Genomic DNA, 21,728 nt, shown 5'->3' with positions numbered 1-21,728 from the left:
GCCACGTGGCACCCGCCCCCATCCCCGGCACGGCCTACCTGGCTGCTGAGGAAATGGCAGAGCACCCGGCGGCCCCGCAGGTCCCAGACGACGATGAGGCCCCGGCTGTAGCCGATGAGGACCTGGTTGGGGTCGCGGGGGTGTTCCTGCAGAGCTTCCACCATCTCAAACACCCGCCGGTGGCGGGCCTCCTCGGGCAACCTGGCGGAGGGAAGCGCGGTGAGGCCATACTGTCGCCGCCGCTGGCAGGCAGGACCCACCACGTGGCACAGGCGTGCACCGCGTGGATGGGCAGCGTGGGAAGATCACGGGGACACACCGCCAAGGGGGGAGCCATGCAGAGAACAGGACAGTGACAAACAGAAACCTAAGGATGCAAACACACGGGGCACCACTACAAGGAAAGGCAAGGGGGTGACTTCCAGAAGAGCCAATGTGGTGGCTACCTCCGGGGAGGGAGGGGCACGTGGGAGCTCCGGGGAGGCCGGCAAAGTTCTAGTTCTTTGCCCAGGGAGTGGCTGCGGGGAAGCTCACTTTACAAGAATCCACTAAACTGTACATTCATATTTACTGCATTTCTGCATAGAGGTGGTGTTTCATAATAAAAGTTTTTAAAACCCACAAAACAAAACTCTACGTGAGTTGGCCTGGCCTTGAGCTTTGATCCCTTCCTCCTTCTCTGGGCCTGGAATGCTCATGTGAAGTCCGGAGGTGCTGCAGCCAACAGAGGACTATGAGGTGGCAGGCAGGCAGAGGACCCAGAGCCAACACCGCAGACCAGATGGAGTAGATAGGCAAACAGCCTGGACCCCCAGGGCATTTCTAGACACCCAACCAAGCCAAACCTCTTTTCATCTAGAACGAGGATTTAGATTGGTAGGAGGGGGTTCCCAGGGTACTCGGGCTGGGGGAGGCCCCCAACTAGACTCCTACTAGCAGAGTGAGGCGGGCACTTGGCATGGTCACCTGTGAGGAGCAGGTCCTCCCGCGGCCCTGCCCACACACCTGCAAACAGTCCTGCTCTGACCATGGCCGTGCTGCCCTGACTCTGCCCTCCCGAGTGGGAAAGACAGAGGTTTGTGCTCAGAGGGACCCAGCCCCAAGCAGGAAGCCTCCTGCCCCAGCCTGGACAGCAGGCCCTGAAGGACGTGAGTGAGTTGGAAGACTGGTCCTTTCAGGAACAGGGTTCCACTGGCTCAAGCCTAAAGCAGCTTCACGTCTGAGGACTCTGGCCTCCTCTCCGTCCTGTGAAACTGCAGAACATTCCACCATGGCTAATCCTTCATCTCCTCCTCCTTTGGGCCCCAGCAGCTTTTCTCCACACCCAGACCTGATCTGACCCCCTCTCTGTTGCAGACATCACCATCATGGGACAAAGCCTCCAGAATGATCTGAAGAAGCCTACAGGGTCGTGGCTGTCCAGGAGTTTGGGCCATGGGGCCTGCATGCAAGTGAAAACTCAGCACAGATTCCAAAGCATAAACCTCCCCAGAAGTTGCCCCACCTGACCCAGTGAGGTTCGGGCCTCATCTGCCCTGCCGTGGAGCCCCTGGGTTTTGAAATTCGTGGTAGCAGTGCGAAGAACACTGGACTAAGAATTGGCTGACAGTGCAAAATCATTTTGAACCTTACTTTCCTTACCTTTAAATGAAATGACAAGTTATCCCCAAGACCCATTGGAGAGTTCTGGAACGCTAACACATTACGGGGTGAGAGTCTCCATTTAGGGTACAGGTGGGGAGCTGAGAGTGTCTCCTCCCATCCCTACAGACTTCCCAGGAGAGAAATTAGAAGCCCCTGAGATATTCCTGGGACAGAAGGGAGAAGGCCGTGGCCGGCTGGAGGGGCCGGCTTCCTGACGGCAAGGCGTCTGCACGCTCACCGCTGGAGCACGGCGTCCGAGCTGATGGTCTGGTCCTCCAGCGTGCGGAAGGCCGGCAGCTGCACCACGAACACGTTCCCACTCTCGGTGCCCAGGTAGAGGAGCTCTCGGGAGGAATGCGGCAGGACCACGGTGATCTGTGTGGCACTGGGGGCAGCCCTGAGGATGGGAACGGCTGCCTGTGAGCTGGCTGCTACCCCGGCAGGGGAGGCCCCAGGGCTAGATCCCGGGACTCCTGGCTGCCCTCACCAGCCCCAGGAAAGGCCATGCCTCAGGGAAGGCAGGCCCGTGAGGTCCTTTAATGGGGTCTGATGGTTGTCCCGGGCCAGGATAAATATATCGATTACTTTCAGCCAAGACAGAAGACAGAGGGTGGAGGGCTTGGGCTTGGAGGCAGACCCCCCCCCCCGCCCCCAGAGCCTCCTACGCAGACGCCATGGGGGGATGGAGGGAGGCAGGCCGCAGCCCCACCCACTCCGCCAGAGCACCTGCAGGTGGGGATGCGTCGGCTCAAGCAACTGCCAGGCCCGCCGAGGGCGCCACAGGACCTTTACAGGGTGGTTCCACCCTGGAGCTGGGTGTGCAGGTCAGGATGGCTGGGGGAGGACGGGCACCGAGTCCTTACCCGGGGGGACCACGCAGTGTGAAACTCTCATCTTCCTGTAGCTCTGACACGCCGCCTTTGACCTTCAGGCTCCACAAGTGCAGGCTGTTGTCATCCAGCAGGGTGACCAGCTGGCACTAGGGAGGGAATGGCTCAGGAACCAGGAGCACGCTGTCTCAGCAGCTATGGAGGGGCCAGCATTCACCATGGCCTCTCACCCCCGGGTGGCCCACCCTGCGCCGGTTGATTCAGAGAGCCCCAGAACCGAAAGACCCCTGGTTACTCTTAGGGTGGTCCATGAACCTGTAGCTGGGAAAAGGGGGGTGGTCCCCGGCCCTATCAGACCCAATCCAGGGCCACCAAATGCCTGCCTCTGTACTTCCCTGCTGGGGGACGTGAGAGTAAGGGCGCGTGGAAGGCCCCTTACCTGGCCAGGTAGGAAGCGGATCTGTACCACAGCGTTGTTCTCCCGGTGCAGCCCCATGAACTCCACCCCAGGAGCGCCATAGCTGTGCGCGGCAGGCTCAGGAAAAGCTCCGGAAGGCAGGACACCACCCCCTCCCGCTCAAGGGCCAGGACCTCTGGGCCCACGGGGCAAGGAATATAAATACCTAGCAACACAGACGGGCTCTCCCTCCCCCCAGTTGGCCCCAGGGCGGGGGGGGGGGAGGGCGGGAAAGCAGTGGCCCTGGCCTGAAGGCACGTGGCGCAGGGTGATGTGACCCCGAGGGGGAGCCAGCTCCAACCAGGGAGAGCTTTTCCAGCCAGGCAGGTGGGGGTGCCGCCCACCCTGGCAACGGCCCGACTGCTTTCTACACCCTCCCCCTGCCCCCACTACCTGAGCCGCAACAGACCCAGCAGCTACCACAAGGTGGCACCTGAGAAGAGACAGGGCACCCCCCTGGGCCCGCCCCCAGCAGCTATGGCCATGAGTCTCTGCACCGGGGACTGGGAACCAGGGGCAATGATTAACCAGCTGAGAGCGCGCTCTATGCAGCCTCGGCCCCACCTGCCCCCCTGTGCTGCGGCAGAGGACCGGGAGGGAGGCACAGCTTCCCCTGAGGAGGGTCCCCCATCTCCCAATTCTCCCAGGTGCCACCCTGGCTCACTCTAGGGACTCGGGTGGGATGTGGGGGCGGGGGAGCTCCCAGACTTGTAGTTCAGGCCAGCCCGAGGACCCAAGCAGTGATCCTCCATCCTGGAACCTGCGGGCTTGCCTCTGAAATAGCCCAGAACAAATGCTTTGGATAGAGGATGACCGCATTGGGCCATGTCCAGCCCGAGGCCAGGGAAGGGCTGTCCGTGCCAACCAGGAGTCCACTCTCTCTGGTGTGCCTGTGTAGACACAGGGGGCGTGCATGGTGGGGCAGAATCTGGAAGCCTTAGCACTGTTCCTCCCACCCAAGGCCACCCTGGTTTGGAGAGCACCCTGGGACCAGTCTACTAACTGGGAGAAAGGGAAAAAAAAAAAAACAAACCCAACCTGCCTCCACTCACTGCATCCACGGCTGACTCCCAAGAGGGTATGTGGACCATCCCAGGAACAGGAGGGGTCATCTACAACCTGCTTTCCTTTGAATCCCACCAATGCCAGGGCCCCCGCCCTTCCCAGCTCCCCCCCCCCCACCCCCCCCCGGCTGGGAGCTGGGGGAACGGAAAGGATACAGCTTGACGGCTCCGGAGCGGGTGCCGATGGCCAGGATGCGCAGAGACAGGCTGTAGCCGAGGGCGCTGGGCTGGTGTGGGAAGCCGTGCTCCACCGTCTGCAATGAGAAGCACTCGGCGCAGACCTGCAGACGTGTCCCCTCCGCCCCGCGCAGCTGGGGAGCCAGCACGGGACAGAGGAGCTGCAGCAGAGCCGCCCCAGCAGGAAGGAGCGCGTCGGTCATGTCCAGGTTCCTGCCCAGACGCCTGAGTGCAGAGCCAATCCCAGACCCATTTCTGACCCAGTCCTTGGCCTTGCGGCCATCCCTGGGACACACTCTCCCCTGACACCACACTGGCCACGCGTTCTCCAGGAACTCTAACCTGGTTCCTCCACCACCCACACTATGGGTGACCGACCCAGTCCTCCTGCGGGGGTACGGGGGCAAGGGAAGCTTTGGGGGGCTGGCACAGTGGAGGACCAGAATGCTCAGGAAGCCTGGCTGTACCGCAGTCCTGGGCCAGTGCTTACGGGAGGACAGAACCCACAGCAGCCTTCCCTGACTCTTGGCCGTCCGAGGCTCCTCCAGCCCTGAACATCTGTACCTCTGTTACCGAGAGTTCTCCACTATCCTTCCAGAGAAGGTTCTGGAGTTTTGTTGCAGACACACGCTTTTGCTCATTTTTTACTATAGAAGTAATACACATTGTAGACAACTTGGAACATACGAAGAAGTTTGAAAAACAAAACAAAAATCACCCATACTCCCACAACCAGAAGTGACCCTTGCTACAAGCATCTTGGTGTGAGTCTTTGTGTTGTGACCGTATACTTGTGTGTCTTCACTTAATAGAGAGAGCTGATTGGGGTCGTGCCCCACGGCTATGTGCATACACGCAGAGCTACGTAGCCTGTTTGCCCACCCGCAGCCAGCCCAAGTTGTCTAAAGCACTGAAGTGACTTTTAAATGGCTAAGGAGGGGCGCCTGGGGGACTCAGTCTGTTAAGCATCCAACTCTTAATTCCGGCTCAGGTCTTGATCTCAGGATCCTGAGATCGAGCCCTGCGTAGGGCTCTGCACTCAGTGGGGAGTCTGCTTGGGATTCTCTCTCCCTCCCTCTCCCTTTGCCCCCACCCCCACCCAAACCCCCTGCACAGGTGCTCCATCTCCCTCTCAAATAAACAAATCTGAAAAAAAAAAAAAAAAAAAAAAAAAAAAAAACAGCTAAGGAATGTTCCCTGTGTCAAGGCGCCCGAACTCGCCAGGCTTTTGTTGGTGAACACTTTGTTTCTACAGGGTTTACCATTGCCAATTGCATTGACGACCTTCCTTGGACTCCTCTTGTCTTTGCCTGCAACTCAGTATTTCCTTAGGTAGATGTCCCAGTGGTGGAATTACAGGCTTAAAAGGTATGGATGTATATACTACAGACTGGACTGATAAACTACCTTCGGGAAGGTTGTGGTTGTTTCTTGCTCAGCGCTCCCCGCCCCCCGCCTCCCACCCCAGGGGATACAGAACCTGCAGAGCTAGATCAGAGCAGGGCAAAGGATGCCAGCCAGATGCTTTACACTTTTTTTTTTTTTTTTAAAGCAATGAAGGCTCTGCCCTGCAGGAAAAAGGTTGCACGAATGAGGTGGCTTTCCTTAGGCCCAGGGCTCTCCTCTGGGCTTCCCTTGGCGGTCCGTCCCATCAGGCCCAAAGGAGCAGAGAGAAGTGACAGTGGGCACGACGGTTTAGCAATCCCAACTGCCAGTTGTTGGCTTGTCTGGCCCAGTCCAGCAGCTCACAGGAGGAGGCCCTGAGGTGGGGTCAGCCAGGGAAGAGAGCTCCAAAGAATGCTATTCTGGGGACACATAGGTGTAAGCCCACCTTCCCCCCACCGGCTCTTTGCCAGGAACTAGTCTGCCCTACAAATGGCTATACCTGGAAGGGACAGACTGGAGAGCAGGAGTAACCCAGCAGGAACCCCCCTGGCCAGCCCAGGTCCCTGTTCAGCTATGTAAAAAATGCAGCGCCTGGAAAAGTCTTGGGGAGATAGCACAGTGTCTGGAATGTAAACATTTCCCAGGAAAAGGAGGGCAGGGCACGTGATGGTGTGTGTGGGGACCAGCTCCCCCAGGGCCCCCGGGTAGGCCTCAGCCAGCCTCAGGTTGCTGGGGCCTCAGCAAGTCAGCAGCCAGCCAGGGCCCGAGAAAAGGTTCCTGGGACGGTGGCATTTTTCTCTCATCCCAGTCGGCAGCAGCGTGGGGTCAAAGCCTCTGGAATTTGGAAGAGTCTGGGGAAAATGTCCTGCAGGAAGGAGCCCTATGCCCAGGAGGAGACCCAAGCCCTGGGTTGCTCAGTGTGGCAGCTGTGAGCCGCGTAGAGATACTGAGCACCTGCGGTGTGGCTGGTGCCACCAAGGGATGGAAATTTTAATTTTTATTAACTTTAAGAATAGGTGCCCAGTTCAGTCACTGGAAAACTTTCCAGGTATGCCCTTGGGTTCCAACGGAACAGGGGATGGAGTCAGGCAGACATGCTGTGAATCTCCCTTTTCAGCTACAAACCTTCCAAACTCTAACTACAGATTACATAACTCCAAAGAAAATCTTGTATCTGAATTGAAATATGCTGTAAGTGTAAAATACACCTGGCATTTCAAAGATTCTGTATTAAAAAAAAAGTGTGGGGGGGGGACACCCTGGGATCATGACCTGAGCCGAAGGCAGACGCTTAACCGACTGAGCCACCCAGGCACCCTGAATAAATAAAATCTTAAAAAAAAAAAAAAAATACAAAACACCTAGAAAAACCCTCATTAATTTCTATTGACTACATGTTGAAACAGTAATATTTTGGATATATTGGATTAAAATATATTACCAAAGTTAATTTCACTCATCTAAAAAATGTAATGCAGTTGCTAGAATGTTTTAAATTACATACGTGGCTCGTACCATAGTCCTATTGGACCGAGGCGTTGCCCTCAGGACGATTCTGCCTCAGGACAGCGGCAAGAGAATCAAGCCAAAGAGAAAACAGTGTGCAGCTTTCTCTTTCTGTCAGGCTCTCAGGCCACACACTATCTACCAACTCCCTGGCAGGAAGTTCTCCTAATATCCCACCCGAGTCACTCCTATTACAGGTTGGCCTCTTCTCCGAAACTGCTCTGGACAAAGGCTGGGCCCATCCTTCAATCTCTTGTACTTACTCCTATTTCCTTCAGGGTCCTGGGGACACCGCCACCACCCTGACTCTCATCTCCACCTTCTTTTCCATAGGCTGGTTTAGGAAGAACGGGGACTGAGTCAGGCCCAGTAGGCTCTGAATCCCCCCTCTGCCACTTAAAATGCCTTGGGACTTGGGTGAGTTCCTCTGCCTCTCTGAGCCTCATTTCACATCTGATCAATGGGATACCAATGACTGCACGGAGCAGGGCCGCCCGCGGCTTGAACGCCAACCTCTAGAAGACCACCCACTGTCAGGCTCAGCTAGAAGGCTCAGCTCACCGCCACTCCCCCCCCACCCCCCCAGCGCACAGGCCTTGCCGCACACAGCCTGCCTGCCTTCTAAAGGTCTCCATCAGGGCGCCTGGGTGGCTCAGTCGTTAAGCGTCTGCCTTCGGCTCAGGTCATGATCCCAGGGTCGTGGGATCGAGCCCCGCATCAGGCTCCCTGCTCTGCAGGAAGCTTGCTTCTCCCTCTCCCACTCCCCCTGCTTGTGTTCCCTCTCTCGCTGGGTCTCTCTCTGTTAAATAAATAAATAAAATCTAAATAAATAAATAAATAAATAAATAAAGGTCTCCATCATTCAGGCATCTTCATCAGCGGACCTCAAGAACAAAATGAGGGGAGGAAATGTCGTGGTGCCCTTACCTGGCCAGGGGCCAAGAGAGTGGGTTCAAATGTAATTAGTGTGGTGACAGGGGATTCCCCAGGTCTGGGGAGGGGTGCAGAGGCGGGGAGAGGTGGACATGCAAATAAGGCCCACAAATCCTCAAATGAGGCAGTTATGATCCGGTAGGAGGCCGCAAACCTGCCTGAAGGCTGAGGGAGGAGGTGTGGCGGCCCCAGGCCAGTTACAGGACGCCCAGGGGTCATGTTGGGAATGGGAAGGAAGGGATTTGGATTTGGGAAGAGGACAGAGGTCAACTAGGGAGGAGCTAGAAAACCAGAGCAGCCTGGGGAAGCGGGAAGGTTCTGCAAGGCACCCCTGGCCTGTGTTCCAGCTGTCCTCCCAACCTCAGATGTCCTCCCTGTTCCTTGGTTGTCCCATCCTCCAACTTCTAACAGCCTTTAAAGACTCAACCCCCCCACTGGAGTATGAGGTCCACATGGGGCACAAGAAGTGGGCTCAGCCCCAGGGGTGCCCTGCTGTGGGACTTCTAAGGCACACAGCAGCCCCGAATCATCCCTCCACCCAGGACAGCGGGTGGGGTGGGGGCTCAGCCTAGGACAGCAGAGCCTCCAGCTCAGAGTCAAGCTAGGAGGTTACCCAATGTCTGACCACCACTGGGACCAGCCTCCCCTACGTCCTGAGCTCAGCATCCAGCCTACCTGGCCCTGCCCTCACCCTGCTACCTGGCTCAGGTGACCTCTGCCAAGGGAGGAGAGAACAATGAACTCTTTTGACAGGAACTGGGAAAGGAGAGATTTGCAGGAGCTGCCAAACTGCAACATTAGCCTGGTGCAGGAAAGAAAGCCCTGTCTGTCTCATGCTGGCTCCAGGACCCCATTTCAGGTTCTCGGAAAGGAGAGAGCAAAGGTTGTTGGTCAGAGACAGTGGGGGCCCTTCATCTTGCCCTCAGCGAGGGAGGATGCCGGCCAAGATCCAGGGCTGAGGAGTCCCTAGCCCTTGCTGGGGGGCTGGAAGGAGGGCTGCCTGGGGCCGGAGGGGGCACGCCCAGCTGCTGGGCTGGGTGGCACTGCCCTATACTGGGTGTGGTCAGCTCAGATTCCCGGTGGTGGCAGCAACCTGGCCCTCCCTGTGTGGCTGTCACCTGACACCAGGGGACCAGCCACAAAAAAGCCAAGACAAAACAACCTGGTCCTGGACAGGGGTGGCCAGTCAGGAACACACTGTTCAGAGCCTGGGGGTAAGCGGAGCGTGGGCGGGCTGGACAGGAAGGGCCCAGAGCCTTTATTAACTGGCTGGTTTCACCAGGGGAGGGAGCTGCCACAAGGGATTTCCAAGGAAGGAGTTTTACTGTGGCGTGAGTTTCCGTCCCCTTGAAATCACTTCCTCTCCACTGAGATGTCCAGTGGGTTCCACAGTCCCCTCATCTGGTCACCAATGGCTCAGAAGACTACTTCATAGGCAAGGAAACAGGCTCAGGAGGTGAGGTCACCACGCTCAGAGTGCAGCTGGTGGGTAGATGGGACCGGGAGCCCCTCCTCCGGCCGGCGCCACCACGCACCATATGCTCAGGCTGTGTGAGCCCTGGAGGCCTCAGCTTTCTTACCTGCAGAATGGGAATGCCACCTGGGTGTGAGGCACCACGAGAACCAGGTAAGGTACCAACTGGGTGCCGGGTGCCATTCCAAGCAACTCTGTTTTGCACACCAACCTGGACGTGGAGACCATGAGGACACCCGCTTCACAGATGAGGGAACTGAGGAGCGGAGAGGCTCAGTAACATGTCCGCAGTCACTCAGTGAGAAGGCGCACAGGGGCTCCAGCGTCCCTGGCCCGACCACTGCACTCCCTGGCCCCTTTGCTGCTTGGCAGAGGGTTCAGGGAATCAATCTGTCTACAGACACAGTTCCTTCCCAGGGACCACTGGTCCAGTCTGGACACTGCTTGCTTCACCAGCTGCGGGCACCCTTCCGAGGGCTGACCTTCACCTACGTGTGAATGACACCTGCATGGACAGGCTCCAGCTCTATATCCCACTGTCTGCGAAGACCCAGGGATTCCAAGGCTCCCCAAACTCAAACTTGAGGCTAAATAATGCCCACAGAGCTGTGCTCCGAATCTGTGGCCGCCAGCCACGCACAGCCTTTCAACTTAGACCTTAACTCATGTAATCCTCACACCAACTCAATGGGGTCGCTTCCACATCCTTTTTTTTTTTTTTTTTTTAACGATTTTACTTATTTATTTGTCAGACGGAGAGCGAGAACACAAGCAGGGGGAGTGGCAGGCAGAGGGAGAAGCAGGCTCCCCGCCGAACAGGGAGCCCGAGGCAGGACTCGATCCCAGGACGCTGGGATCAGGACCTGAGCTGAAGGCAGACGCCTCACCAACTGAGCCACCAGGCGCCCCAGCTTCTATCGCCTTGTGGAGATGCGTGACTTGCCCAAGGTCACCCAGCTGGCGAACCTCAGCAGTCAGTTCTGGGGTTGATGGTACCAGTAACCAAGCCCCGGGCTGCACCGCCTGCCGATCAATGGAGACCATCGCTGTTGCTCTTCTGTCCAAATCAAACGCATCACTTTCCCTTTCACCCACTCCTCACCTCTCCTGGGCTTCCCCCTCCCAGGATGGAGCCTCCACAGTCGTGCTGGACACACACTTCCCTTCCCTGCCCCCCTCACTCCTACATCCCCATCTAGCACCAGGCCTCATGCCCTAAATAGTTCTCTAATCCAGGGGTCCTCGGCCAGGGGCCACTGGGCAGCGTCTGGAGACATTTCTGGTTGTACATCTTGGGAAGGTAGGGCCAGCGATGCTGTTCAACATCCTCACCACATGGCCAGCCCCAAATGTCAACAGTGAGAAGGTTGAGAAACCCTGTTCTATTTGTGCCCTGCACCCCACCCCACTGCCTGGGACTCATCCAATCACTGCAATGCTCCCCTTAAAAAACAAAAATAAAAAAAGTTCTTTTCCAAACTGGAAATGGGATCACTCATTCCCCGGCTCAAAACCCACCATAGCTATGGCGTGTCAGGCCCCAGACTCCCAGGTTCCTGGCTCCCTCGAGCTGACTCCAGTGAAGCCTGGGGCGGGGGAGGGGCTGGCATGGGTGGGACCACCCAGGTTTCTAAATAGTCCAGGATCTGGCCTCATCCCCCAATCCCAACCCTTCAGGCTCCACATTCACTCAGTGTCCAGATGAGACCAAACCGGCCCACCTCCCTTCCCTCCCTCCCCTTCCTCCTTTCTACTCCCAGGAAGCGGCATTTCAGACCCTCAGCCCCCTCCCTCCTTCTAGACTACAAAAGTCCTGGAGGGCAAAGATCTTATCGGAGATCCCACAGCCCCAGCCCTGGGTTGTCTTTCAGTAGGTGCTCAATGCAGGTTTCTAGCAAATGAATGGAAGGAGGAAGGAATTCCAGGAGCCTCCCCTCCCTCCAGCCAGTCCTAGGGGTGGGGCAGCCAAGTTTGGGGGCCACCAGTTGTGGGGCATGGGGGGGGTGATTCCTCTGCCCCAGCCCCACCCCAGCCCCACCCCGCTGCACAGTTGGAACTTAGGGCAGGGGTTCCTCCCTCTGCTGAGCCTGTCTATCCGGTTTCTACTGGAATTGGTCACCTTTTTGGGGTGTGAGATCTCGGTGTCATCAGGGGCAATGGAGGCACATAGGGGTCACCCCAGCCCCCAGGTGAGTGCTGAGGTTCTGAGACCGACACCCATGTGTTACTCCCCTGGAACCAACGGCGGCAGGCACCCAGGGGCTCCCGAGATCTCCCATTCCCAACACCTGCACCCCATTTCCCGAGGTCCAAAGATCCTGCCCACAGCTTCCTTCTGCCAGTGGGAGGAGGTGCTCATTCAGGGAAGCCCTCATCCCACAGGCGAGTGGCCTCAGCAAAGCTCCGTCACCACATCTGCCACAGGCCAAGAAAATCAGGGGAACACGGCAGGGCGCCTCCACCCACCTCACACAAGCCCCTGGGAGCTCTCTCTCTCCCTGGGGCGCAGCCCCTGAGAATGGCAGCTAGTGCTCCTAGACCACAAATTATCTAACTCCATACAAGCCTTGTAACGAGCCTACGCTGTGGGCGAGGGGAACAGGGTCACCCAACATCTAAGCGGCCAAGCTGGAGGGGAAGCATGTCCTGGAGGGGTTCCTGGGCCCCCGAGGAGCAGAGCACCGTGGTGCTCCGCTTCCTGCAGTCCACCTTCGGGGGCAGAAGGAAGCTTGGGCATGCAGGCCACGGGCCTAGATCAAAGCTGCCGTAAGACACGCTAATTACCCCGAAACGGCGGCAGATTGCTAGGTGGCTGCAGAGCTAATAAACCGTGTTGCGCTCCTCCTGTTTATAGGCCAGCTCTGGCCTTCTCAGGCTCCGGCCACCGTGAGGAAGCTAGTGGAGCTTCTGGGGCCCTCCCCGTGGTCTCGGGGGACAGGTCGCTCTGGCTTCGGGGGGCCTTAGGAGCAGGTTTGGGGTTGGGGTAGCCAAATGCCAGCCTTGGCACATTGTTTCAGGTGCCTCTCCCCGCTCACCCAGGCCTAAGCCTGCCACAAGGAAGCCACAGGGATCACTGTGTGCTGCCTGCCGGGAAAGCTGCGTTTTCCTGTGGGGGCGATGTGAGGAGAAAGGGGACAGCCATGGGCTGCGGCCACTGCCCCAGGGACCGGGCATCACAGGAACATTGCTACACCTGACAGGGTTCAGCCTCCTTTCATCTTTCCTGTCCCTGAGCCTCCTCCACAGCCTGTGAGGAGGGAGGTTGTTTTAGCCTTATTTTTCAGGTGGGGAAACTGAGGCTGGAAGAGGCAGAGTGATTTGCAGAGGTCACACAGCCAGTGAGACTCGGGACAGGGAGTCCCGATGCCTGGGGATCCCACTGCCCTTTCCCAGGAAAGCCCACCAACCAGACCCCATTTCCAAAGTCAGGTGCCCATGTATGGCAGCGCCCAGGAAGTACCTTAATCCAGGTAAAGGCCGCCTGAGTGCCCCAGCCCCAGCCCCAGCCCGTGAAGGTGGACAACACGGTGCTTCCCCTTACCTTGTTAAACTGGAAAAGGTCCCGCTTGAGCCTCTCCCGTGCAGGGTCATGTCCTGACCTCAGGAACCGCCTCATCGTGCTTAGTGCGCAGCCCCCTAGAGAACGAGGAGCAGCCACTGACCACCAGCGAGAGGCAGCCGTGCAGCCCTGACTCCAGCACCCACAATGGCTCCCAGGCACCAAGGGCTTGGCGCAGCCCAGCCGCTCTCCCCAAGCCCAGCAGTGGCCGGCCCTGGCCCGCAGCGGCTTCACTGTCCACCTTCCTGTGCGCCCTCGCTCCATCTGCGAAGGACAGTCCAGGAACCCCAGGGACGTCTATACCTGGAGGTCCGCGGCTGGTTGAAGCTCTAACGCTTGTTCCAGGCCACCGTGGCCTTATAAAGCCAGCGGGAGAAGCCGGGGGAGGAAGCCATTTCGCCTGGCTTTATAGGAATGGAGGCCCTGAGGTTAATGAGCTTAATTGTTAACCTGTTTTCTGAAAAACCATAAAACCCCAGCTAAACAGAAAGGGAAACTTCACAAGCCTCTCTCTCCAGAGCCCAATTGGGAGGCAGAAATACAAAGGCTGTCCACCTGGGTGCCCAGACCAGAACCCCACCAGGGGGAGGGGAGAAGCCTGACAGATGTCTCTGGGGTCAGCACCCCCGGGCACATTCTTCCTGCTGACTTCGGGGAAGGCTCTCCCACCACAATTGTCAAGAGCCTGAGCGGGCGAGGAACAGAGCGCGTGGTCAGAGTCGGAGGCCCATGGCACCTCATGCCCAGGACCCACGGTGGAACTGGGTCCACCCCACCAGGCTGCTGGGCTTCCTGGCTGGCCCCCTGTCCCCCATCTCTGGCTAACCGGGTCCCAGCTCCCCTGGGCTCTGATGGGTGCGCTTGATCGAGAGACTCCCTTTCCCATGGGCCTAAGTGGAGCCTTATCAGGAGAAGAAATCGGCTCCCAATAAAGAAACCAGCTCAAGGCCCAAAACCCATCCGCCCAAACCATCTGAATGTAGAATGCTTTCCCAATCCAAGGGGAACTATTTCTGGATCATCCTTGGGGGAAGGGAGAAGGATCTTCACTTCAGTTTCCGGCTTGCTTCAGCACGGCCTCCCACTGACCATAGGACACCAAGGCCTGTCCTCAGGAACACAGGGGCTCAGGGCTAGCTGGACTCGATAAAGAGACTAAACAGACCCGGTCCCTGCCCCGGAGGAGCTTACTTGGGGCCAGGGTGGAGTGCAGGTTTCGGGGAGCACCTGGCCCCGACACGGTGGATGTCCTAGGGGAGAAGGTATCTGAGACCTGAAACATGCCCTTTAGTTTCTGGCTTCTTGTGAGGTGACAAAAATTAACCATCGGGCCAGGATTCTGCATATGAAAGGGCCCTGTGTGGTCCAAGACTGGGGGCTCCCTCTAAGGCATGTGGATGGCACAGGGGGGCCGTGGTGGTGGTCTCTGGCAGAACCACCAAGGGCTGGCCATGCTGGGAGGGGTCACCCCACTTGGCAGAGACACACATCGTGGGGCAATCCAAATACCACCCCAGCTGGGAACAGGTGGAGACCAGCCCCCAGAGTGCCCATCACCTTCTGGGGACACTGAAAACCCCTACTTGCAGGAGGGGGTGGGGCAGATGCAAGAGATCTGTGCCTTCCCATTTTGGGGGAGCCAGAGCAGAATGGGGAGCCCCACTTCCTTCCAGATCAGCAGGTAGTCGGGGAAACTCCCGGGTGCCCACCGGACCCGAGGTCCCGAAGCGGGTCAGGGAAGAAACACAGGGAAATCTTGGAGGCTCTGGGGACCAGGAGTGAAAACACCCTTGGGCCTGTAGCAGTGACAGAGCCCTGGGGCTCCTGGACAAACAGCTGAGCCATGGCCTCGCATTCCAGCTGCGGGGGAGGGCGGCACAGGCCCAAGCTCATAAATCGGCAGCTCCGCTCCAGGCTCCCGGAGGCGTCCACTCTCCCTTCCTGGGCCGAGGTCATTGGGTCAGAAGTCAGAGGAAGCCGGGAGTGGTGCCTTGGAGGAGAGGGGCCTGCAGACTCCTGGGAGAGGGTGATCTGGGCTCTGCCCTGAAGAACCCACACAGGCTCGAGGGTGACAAGGCACAGCCCCAGGGGAAGGAGGTGCAGGTAGGAGGGAGGCAGATGGGATGTGGAGACTGGTGGGAGATGGTAGGCACTCCATCCACCCAAATGCCCTCAGAGCATCTGCTACATACCAGGCCCTATACCAGACCCCTACGTGTTATTTTTACTACTTTTTAAACATTTTGCTCGAGTCATCCCTGCTCATTGTACAAAAATTTAAAAAAATAAATAACCAAGAAAATCCCGAGGAGAAAATCCTCCCTAAATCCCACTACTCAGGAGTAGGCACAGTGGCATGTCGGGACACGTCCTGCCCCCTCCTTCCTTCGAACTTCTGTACAAGGTACACCTAAACCCCGTCCCGGATGTTTGTTCAACCTCCACCAGCCTCCCTGGAAGTTCAGTGGAAGATCTCCACTTGGTAGACAAGGAAATGGAAGACCACAGAGGCTGGGTAACTCGTCCAAGGTCACTGAGGAGAAACCAGCAGAACTTGGATTTGCCCCCGGGTCTGGTGAACTCCAAATCTAAGGACTCTGGGAGGCAGGGAAGGATGGTGAGGACAGGACAGAGGGTGCCTAATTACAGCCCTGCAAGTGAAAGGCACGGGCGTACGCAGGCCTTCAGCTCAGAGCCAACCGAGCGGATTGGGGCCCGGGACCTCAAGGGCATGGGGTGAGGGAGCCAGGACCAACACAGGCAGCCACGGCCTCTCTTCCTCATTCCCGCCAACCCCTCACTGTTGCTCCCAACACAGAAATAACTGCCCAGGTCAAGGCGTCAAAGGTGCCACCCCTTCTTGAAGGGGAACAGGTCTGGGACTGGCTAGACTCACCTCCAGGCAAACCCTCAGATCCAGTGACCCCAGCTAAGTGGGTTCTCCAGAGAGAAGCTCCAGGAACCCGGACCTGGAGCTCCCTGGTATGGAACTGATCCTACCTCCTCAGCCCACTCCTGGGGGTGGGAAATAGGGTGTGGGGGTTGTAAGGGAAAGAGCCAGGGCTTGGGACCAACAGCCAGGGCTCAACCACCACAGCTCAGCTCGTGCGAGCGGGGTGGCCTCCCAAGGCAGCTGCTCGAGGCCCAGCGAGCTCGTCTGTGAAGGGGATGCACCGGTCTGCTGGCAGGAGTGGGAGCCATGCCAGGTACCTGGCATGGAGCAGCCACTGTCCTAGGACTGGGGACACAACAGCGCAAAAAGACAGACAAGACCCTTTATTTCACCAAGCTGACATCTTTGCAGGGGAGTGGGTGATGCCGCCCAAGTACACAAATCAGTCAGTAGGATGGTTTCAGACAGAGAGAGGGCCAGCAAGGAAATGAAGGAAGGGGCCCAGAGTGACCAGGGTGTGGTTGGAAGGACTCGGTGAACATTCCTGGGTCTGGGTCTATGGCTTTGCTGTTCCTTTCCTGAGATGCTTTTCCTCCAGATACCCACCCACTCTCTCTCTCACCTCTACTCAAATGTCCCTTCTTGGACCTTCTCCTTCCTACTTCCCAGCTTGGCTTTGCTCCTTAGCACTGGTCACAGTGCAACAGTCCCCTTACTAATCTTGTTTATTACCGGTGTGCCCCTCTCCGAGGATGAGCCTTTGAGCCTTCTCATTCTTACTCAGGAGTTCTGCCCTCTTTTTCACTGAGGCACCCCTGCTGAATGAATGAACAGAGGTAGGGATGTCTCCACCCAGACCTGAATGATAGGAAGTGGTCAGCCGCGTAAGATTCAGGGGCAGGGCGTGTCAGGGGAAACGGAACAAGTTTGCATCTTCCAGGAGGATGACGACAAGCAAAGGGCCAAGTGCAGGCAACAGGAGAGATGGAGTGGGTCAGAAAGGGGGGCCTGGCGGGCCACAGCAGACGGCTTCAGTCCCAGTTCACTGGGGGCCCACTGACAGTCCTGGGCAGGGTCAGCCTCGGTCTGCTCTCCCCCACCCCATAGCCCCCGTCTGCTCAGGGCCGGCCCATCTGCTCAGCCCCGACCCCAGGCCCCTTCTGCTATGGTCTCTGTGCTTCCATCTGAAATAACCCACCTGCCCCTCATGCAATCCATCTAGAAAAAGCATTCTCTTTCTGAATCTGTCCTGATCACTCTCCCCCTCCTCTCTCAGTGCTCGACCACCTTATGCTAAAATGGTCCCTAAAACTTCCATGGACAAGGGCACCCATCTAGCTCCTTGAATGTTCTTCCCAGCCTTGTTGTGCTGGTCATTAAAGAATAATCAGAAGGGAGGTGAAATATGCTCAGGGTCTTGATCAAAGGCATACTATACTCATTAAAAGGACAGAAAGCAATGCACATAGAAACATATGTACAATGTACCCTAAAATCAGGTAAACTCTATTAAAAATATCTATATATTTATATTTATATATAGATATTTTATTTATAAATACATATATTTGTATTTATTTAAATAGACACCACACTGGCAGGGGATTAGTAGAGATTTTTTTTCTTCTTTTGGTTTATCTGCCTCCCAGGAAGGGTAGATAAGAGGATCACATGGGAGAAGGGGTGAAGGCCCAGGCAGTGGCCAGGTAGGAGGGTGGCCCTAAGCTCAGAGAAGGCAGTCCTGTCGGTGGGATTGCTCCTGCTCTCTTAGGAGCTGGGCTCCCCTCCAGCCATGGTAACCTGAGCAGGGGAGAGGCCTGCTGCCTGGACACCAAATGGGTGCAGAGGCAGGGAAGGGACAGGTGGGTGGGACCAGCTGTCTGACCTCGGCTTCAGGGTCCCAGGACCTGGGGGTAAAGGACACTACTACTTTATAGGCCATGCCCAACGGGGATGCCAAGAAGAATCTGACGCCAAGTCACTGGAGATGTGTAAAAAGCTCCGAGGGTTCTGGCTTCCTGCACTGGGCATGCCATCTGGCCAGAGCATGACCCCTGAGAGGGGGCTTCCTAAGAAACACCTTCTCCATCCCCTGGACTCTATCTCAGTTCCTGCCTGTCATACCCTCTGTCCTCGACAGGACCAAACTCCAAGCAGCCCTCCCCATTCTGCCCTCTGTTCCCTTGGGTGTGGGTACTTGGGGTTTAGGGCTGGCCCACGTGAGGCTCGCTGACCAATGGCGCGCGCGTGTGTGTGTGGCCTGATTCTAACCAATTTTCCACACAGCTCTGTGCCTCGTGTGTGGAACTAGCCTGTGCGTTCCCTGAGGGAGGCTGACCCGGTGCTTCCCTTCCCTTCTTGCCGCTCCAATCACCCAACACTGCCACCCGCCACGAATCCTGCCAGGGTCTAAGACTGGTCTCCCCACCCCCTAATGCCCGCCCTGGAAAAGACAGGAGAGCTGTCTACTTGGTAAATTCACAGCCTGGCTTCCCTTCCCATCCTCTGTGCAGACCCCACTGTGGAGACGTGCCTAGACCCTGCCCCCTTGCAGCTCAGGAGCTCAGTAAAGAGATCAGGAGAGGTAGAGACAAAACCACCCTCTGGCGCAGGCCTGTCTTGACCCCCTGCTCTAAGCAGCAGATCTGATGATGCTATGGGGAGGAAAAAGGCGGGGTCCCAGCCCAGGCTGCTCACCCCACACAGGTACTGTTTGTCCATGAGACAGAGGCTTGGCCAAGCCGAGCCCATCTGTCCTGGACGTGTGTGATGGGCCAGCCGCCAAGAAGGCCGCTCGATAACCCAGTCAGCTCCGTCCATCTGCTGGGAGAGGCTATGCTCAGGGGCAGGGCTCTGGGCATCGTGGCCCAAGGGAAAGGCGCCCCTCGCCACCCTCAGCACCTGGCTGTGGCCCTGATCTCCAGGAGCACAAACAGTGTGAACTGAAGTCCCCAGCTCTGCTTTCCTCTCCCCTTTGTTTGTGCTCCCCACAGCCCCCTGCTGCTGCAGAGGCTGCCCTCCCTTCCCGACATCCTGTGTGAGGCCTGTGTGTGGCTGTGTCCTTCCGTCTGAGGGGTGTGAGTACACCCTGAACCTCCTACCAAGGGGAGTGGTGGGGCAGGGCTCTCACCGGCAGGGGCAGCTGCAGACCCCTCCAGCATCTTGTCTGTGCCAACTCGCCATGCCCAAGGTTGCTTTGCAAGCGCCCGTGTTACCCCGCAACCCAATCTCCCAGAGGCACCGGACAGGGCCCTGGCCAGCAGCTTAGCAACCAAACTGTGGCTGAAAGGCCGTGGGATTAGGTGGGAGGTGGGACTATGAGAGAACACCCAGAGAGGGGACAGGAACCAGAGGGTTGTCACTGCTGTTGTTAGGTAATAAAAAGGACTGAGACCAGGGGCGCCTGGGCGTCTCAGTCAGTTAAGCATCTGCCTTCAGCTCAGGTCATGATCTCAGGGTCCTGGGATCGAGCCCCGCATCGGGCTCCCTGCTCCGCGGAGAGTCTGCTTCTTCTTCTCCCTCTGCCCCCCGCCCCTCCACCGCCACTCATGCTCTCTCTCTCTCAAATAAAAAAAAAAAGATTGAGACCAAACTATGGCCAGATGCCACTTGAAGCACTTTACCCACGGCATCTCACGTTATTTTATTAGTTATGAAATAACCGATTGAGAGAGCTATTAAGCCCAAGCAGTAAGATTCCGAGCCCCGGTCTGAACTCCAACCTGACTGCAGAAGCCTCTGTCTGCCCAGTTCAGGCCTCTCTCACAGATCAAGGGGGCCGGCCAGCAGTAGCCCGGATGGGACAACCTGGGTGAGCAGCCAGAGCCTGAACTCACCCTCCCTGGCTAGGCCCAGATCAGTGTCGTGTTCCACCCCCATCCTAAGGAGCCACAAGCCAGTCCCACAACCCTGGGAGGGCCCTCCTGCCACACCCAAGGCTCCTGCTGTAGGTTTCCTCCCAAGGCCCCTGAGGATTGGGGGGTGGGGGTGGGGAAGAGTAGAAATGCATGCATTCCCTGAACACACCCCCATTCTAGGGGCCTCAGTCCCTTATCTGCAACCCAGCATCAGACTCTCTCCAGGGAAGTGACAGATTGGATATGGCCAAGCCCAAAGAGCAAAGCCATTCTGGGGAGGAGGTGGACAACTTGCCTGGGGTGGGGGTGGTAGGCTGTCTGGCCCATCCTATCAGGCCCCATTCCACAGCCTCCTACTTGCCTCAAAACTTGACAGCTGACTCACAGAGCTTCCAAAAGATGTCAGGTCCAGGGGAAAGGGACCGTGCCTGTCCTGTCCATGGTTGTACCCCCAGTGCTTAGCGCCTGGACACATGAGAGATGCTCATGTTCTTTGAAGAACTCCCTCACTTCCTGCAAATCTGTGCTCAAATGTGGCCTTCTCGCTGAGGCCACCCTTATCACCTCCTCAAGCTGCAACCTGCCCCCCCCACCCCAAACTCCTACTTTGTTCTTATTCTATATAACTCAAATCACCTTTTAACACTTTTATTTTATTACTTATGCTTGTTTCCTGTTACTCACGCTCCCCACTCTTTAGAATGTGAGTCCTGGGATGGTGGAGATCTTTGCCTTGGAGGCACCAGTAGATATTCATTGCATGATTGAGTGGACAGCCAGGACTGAATAGAGATCAACGAGGTAAAGGTCTTCTCTAGTTGGGAACCACTGACCCCAAAGAGCACTGGGCTGGGGCCCCTTAGGGAAATCCCCCACCCTGTTCTTAAGTCTCTGGCCAAGGCCAGGGTCATGTAGACATCATGCCTGGCATCCTGCTGGGGTACCTTTGTGGGCCCTGCCTCAGACCAAGGCTCCAGGACACCCAGCTCCTCAGCAAGGAGGATCCAAGAACAGTATTATTTACTACAGTCAAGTAGTCCTGTGCCCAGATGTCCCTCTCAACAAACCTGGGAACACTGAGTCAGGTGTCTTGAGAGAAGACTCTAGTCTCTGCTGAATTCCTTAAGAGTAGAGTCAGGTACCTAGCAGGTTCCCTGTCCCCACGCCCAGAGGAGCCTCTCCTAGCTCAAGAATTCACTGTGGTTCCTGGATAGGGGAAGGAGCAGAGTGACTCTTCAAAGTACCAGTTTCCTCTGAGAGGCAGGGCGGGGAGGGAAGGTCACCTCAAAGGGAACTGGGCACAGCCCCATGGTGCCAGGGCACAGGGAGGGGACGGTGTCCTGGGGAACCCCGGGAGCCAAGGCTGGAGAAGAGCAAGCAGCACCAATGGCCCCACTGGGGGACGCCCCTCTCCTGCCCCATACCCTACTTTTCCCTGAAAACTGCTCCTGGGTAGGGGAAAACAAAGTTGCCAAACAGACTTGGCATGTCTTGACCCAGGAGGAGCCCTGATAGTAGCATCGCCTGAGTGAGATAAGAAGCCTTCTCTGAGCTGAGTACTCAGGATAAGTAAGTCCAGGCGGCCAGTGCTGCTCAGAGCAGCCAACCCAGCAGCAGGGACCATGGGCCTCTTGGGCCTCCACTCAGGTGTCTCAGTGGTTGCCCCCAACACTTCTAGAAGGATCCGGAAAGTTGAGGAATCCTTCAGGAAACCCCACAGCGCTCCTGGAGACTCCTGCCCGGGATGCTCAATGTCTCCAGTGGGTAGACAAGGGGTCACAGACTGATGGTAGAGGCTCCACAATTTCCAGCTCCATATACCACTTTCTCTATGGGGTGGGGGGTGTGCAGGCTCCTGGGGTCAGGACGTCCCGGCAGGGGAGGACACCTCTTCCCTAAACGAGGTTGAAAGCACTATGGAATTCCCAGAAAAGCTCCTTAATGGCAA

The 21,728-nt window shown here is 57.2% G+C and overlaps 1 protein-coding gene across 10 annotated transcripts in view; it reads right to left on the bottom strand.

Moving 5' to 3' along the window:
* LLGL2 (LLGL scribble cell polarity complex component 2) overlaps window positions 1-21,728 on the bottom strand; it is a 33,131-nt gene that overhangs the window by 8,721 nt on the left and 2,682 nt on the right. For 3 of the 10 annotated variants that reach the window (XM_036088529.2, XM_078066070.1, XM_078066069.1), the window contains exons 2-7: window positions 13,013-13,107; window positions 4,152-4,333; window positions 2,914-2,995; window positions 2,508-2,623; window positions 1,883-2,041; window positions 39-201 (exon numbers count right to left, since the gene is read on the bottom strand). In XM_036088529.2, coding sequence (XP_035944422.1) covers window positions 39-201; window positions 1,883-2,041; window positions 2,508-2,623; window positions 2,914-2,995; window positions 4,152-4,333; window positions 13,013-13,087 — 777 coding nt within the window. In that variant the 5' untranslated portion in view covers window positions 13,088-13,107. Of the gene's footprint in view, window positions 1-38; window positions 202-1,882; window positions 2,042-2,370; window positions 2,796-2,913; window positions 2,996-4,151; window positions 5,270-13,012; window positions 13,108-21,728 lie in introns of those variants that run through there. The other 7 variants (XM_036088530.2, XM_078066073.1, XM_078066071.1 and 4 more) reach the window with 6 other exon arrangements.

This window comes from Halichoerus grypus, chromosome 2, assembly GCF_964656455.1.
Source record: "Halichoerus grypus chromosome 2, mHalGry1.hap1.1, whole genome shotgun sequence".
NCBI lineage: Eukaryota > Metazoa > Chordata > Mammalia > Carnivora > Phocidae > Halichoerus > Halichoerus grypus.
Note: the sequence above shows the minus strand (reverse complement) of the source record. Positions and strands in the feature narration are given on the sequence as shown.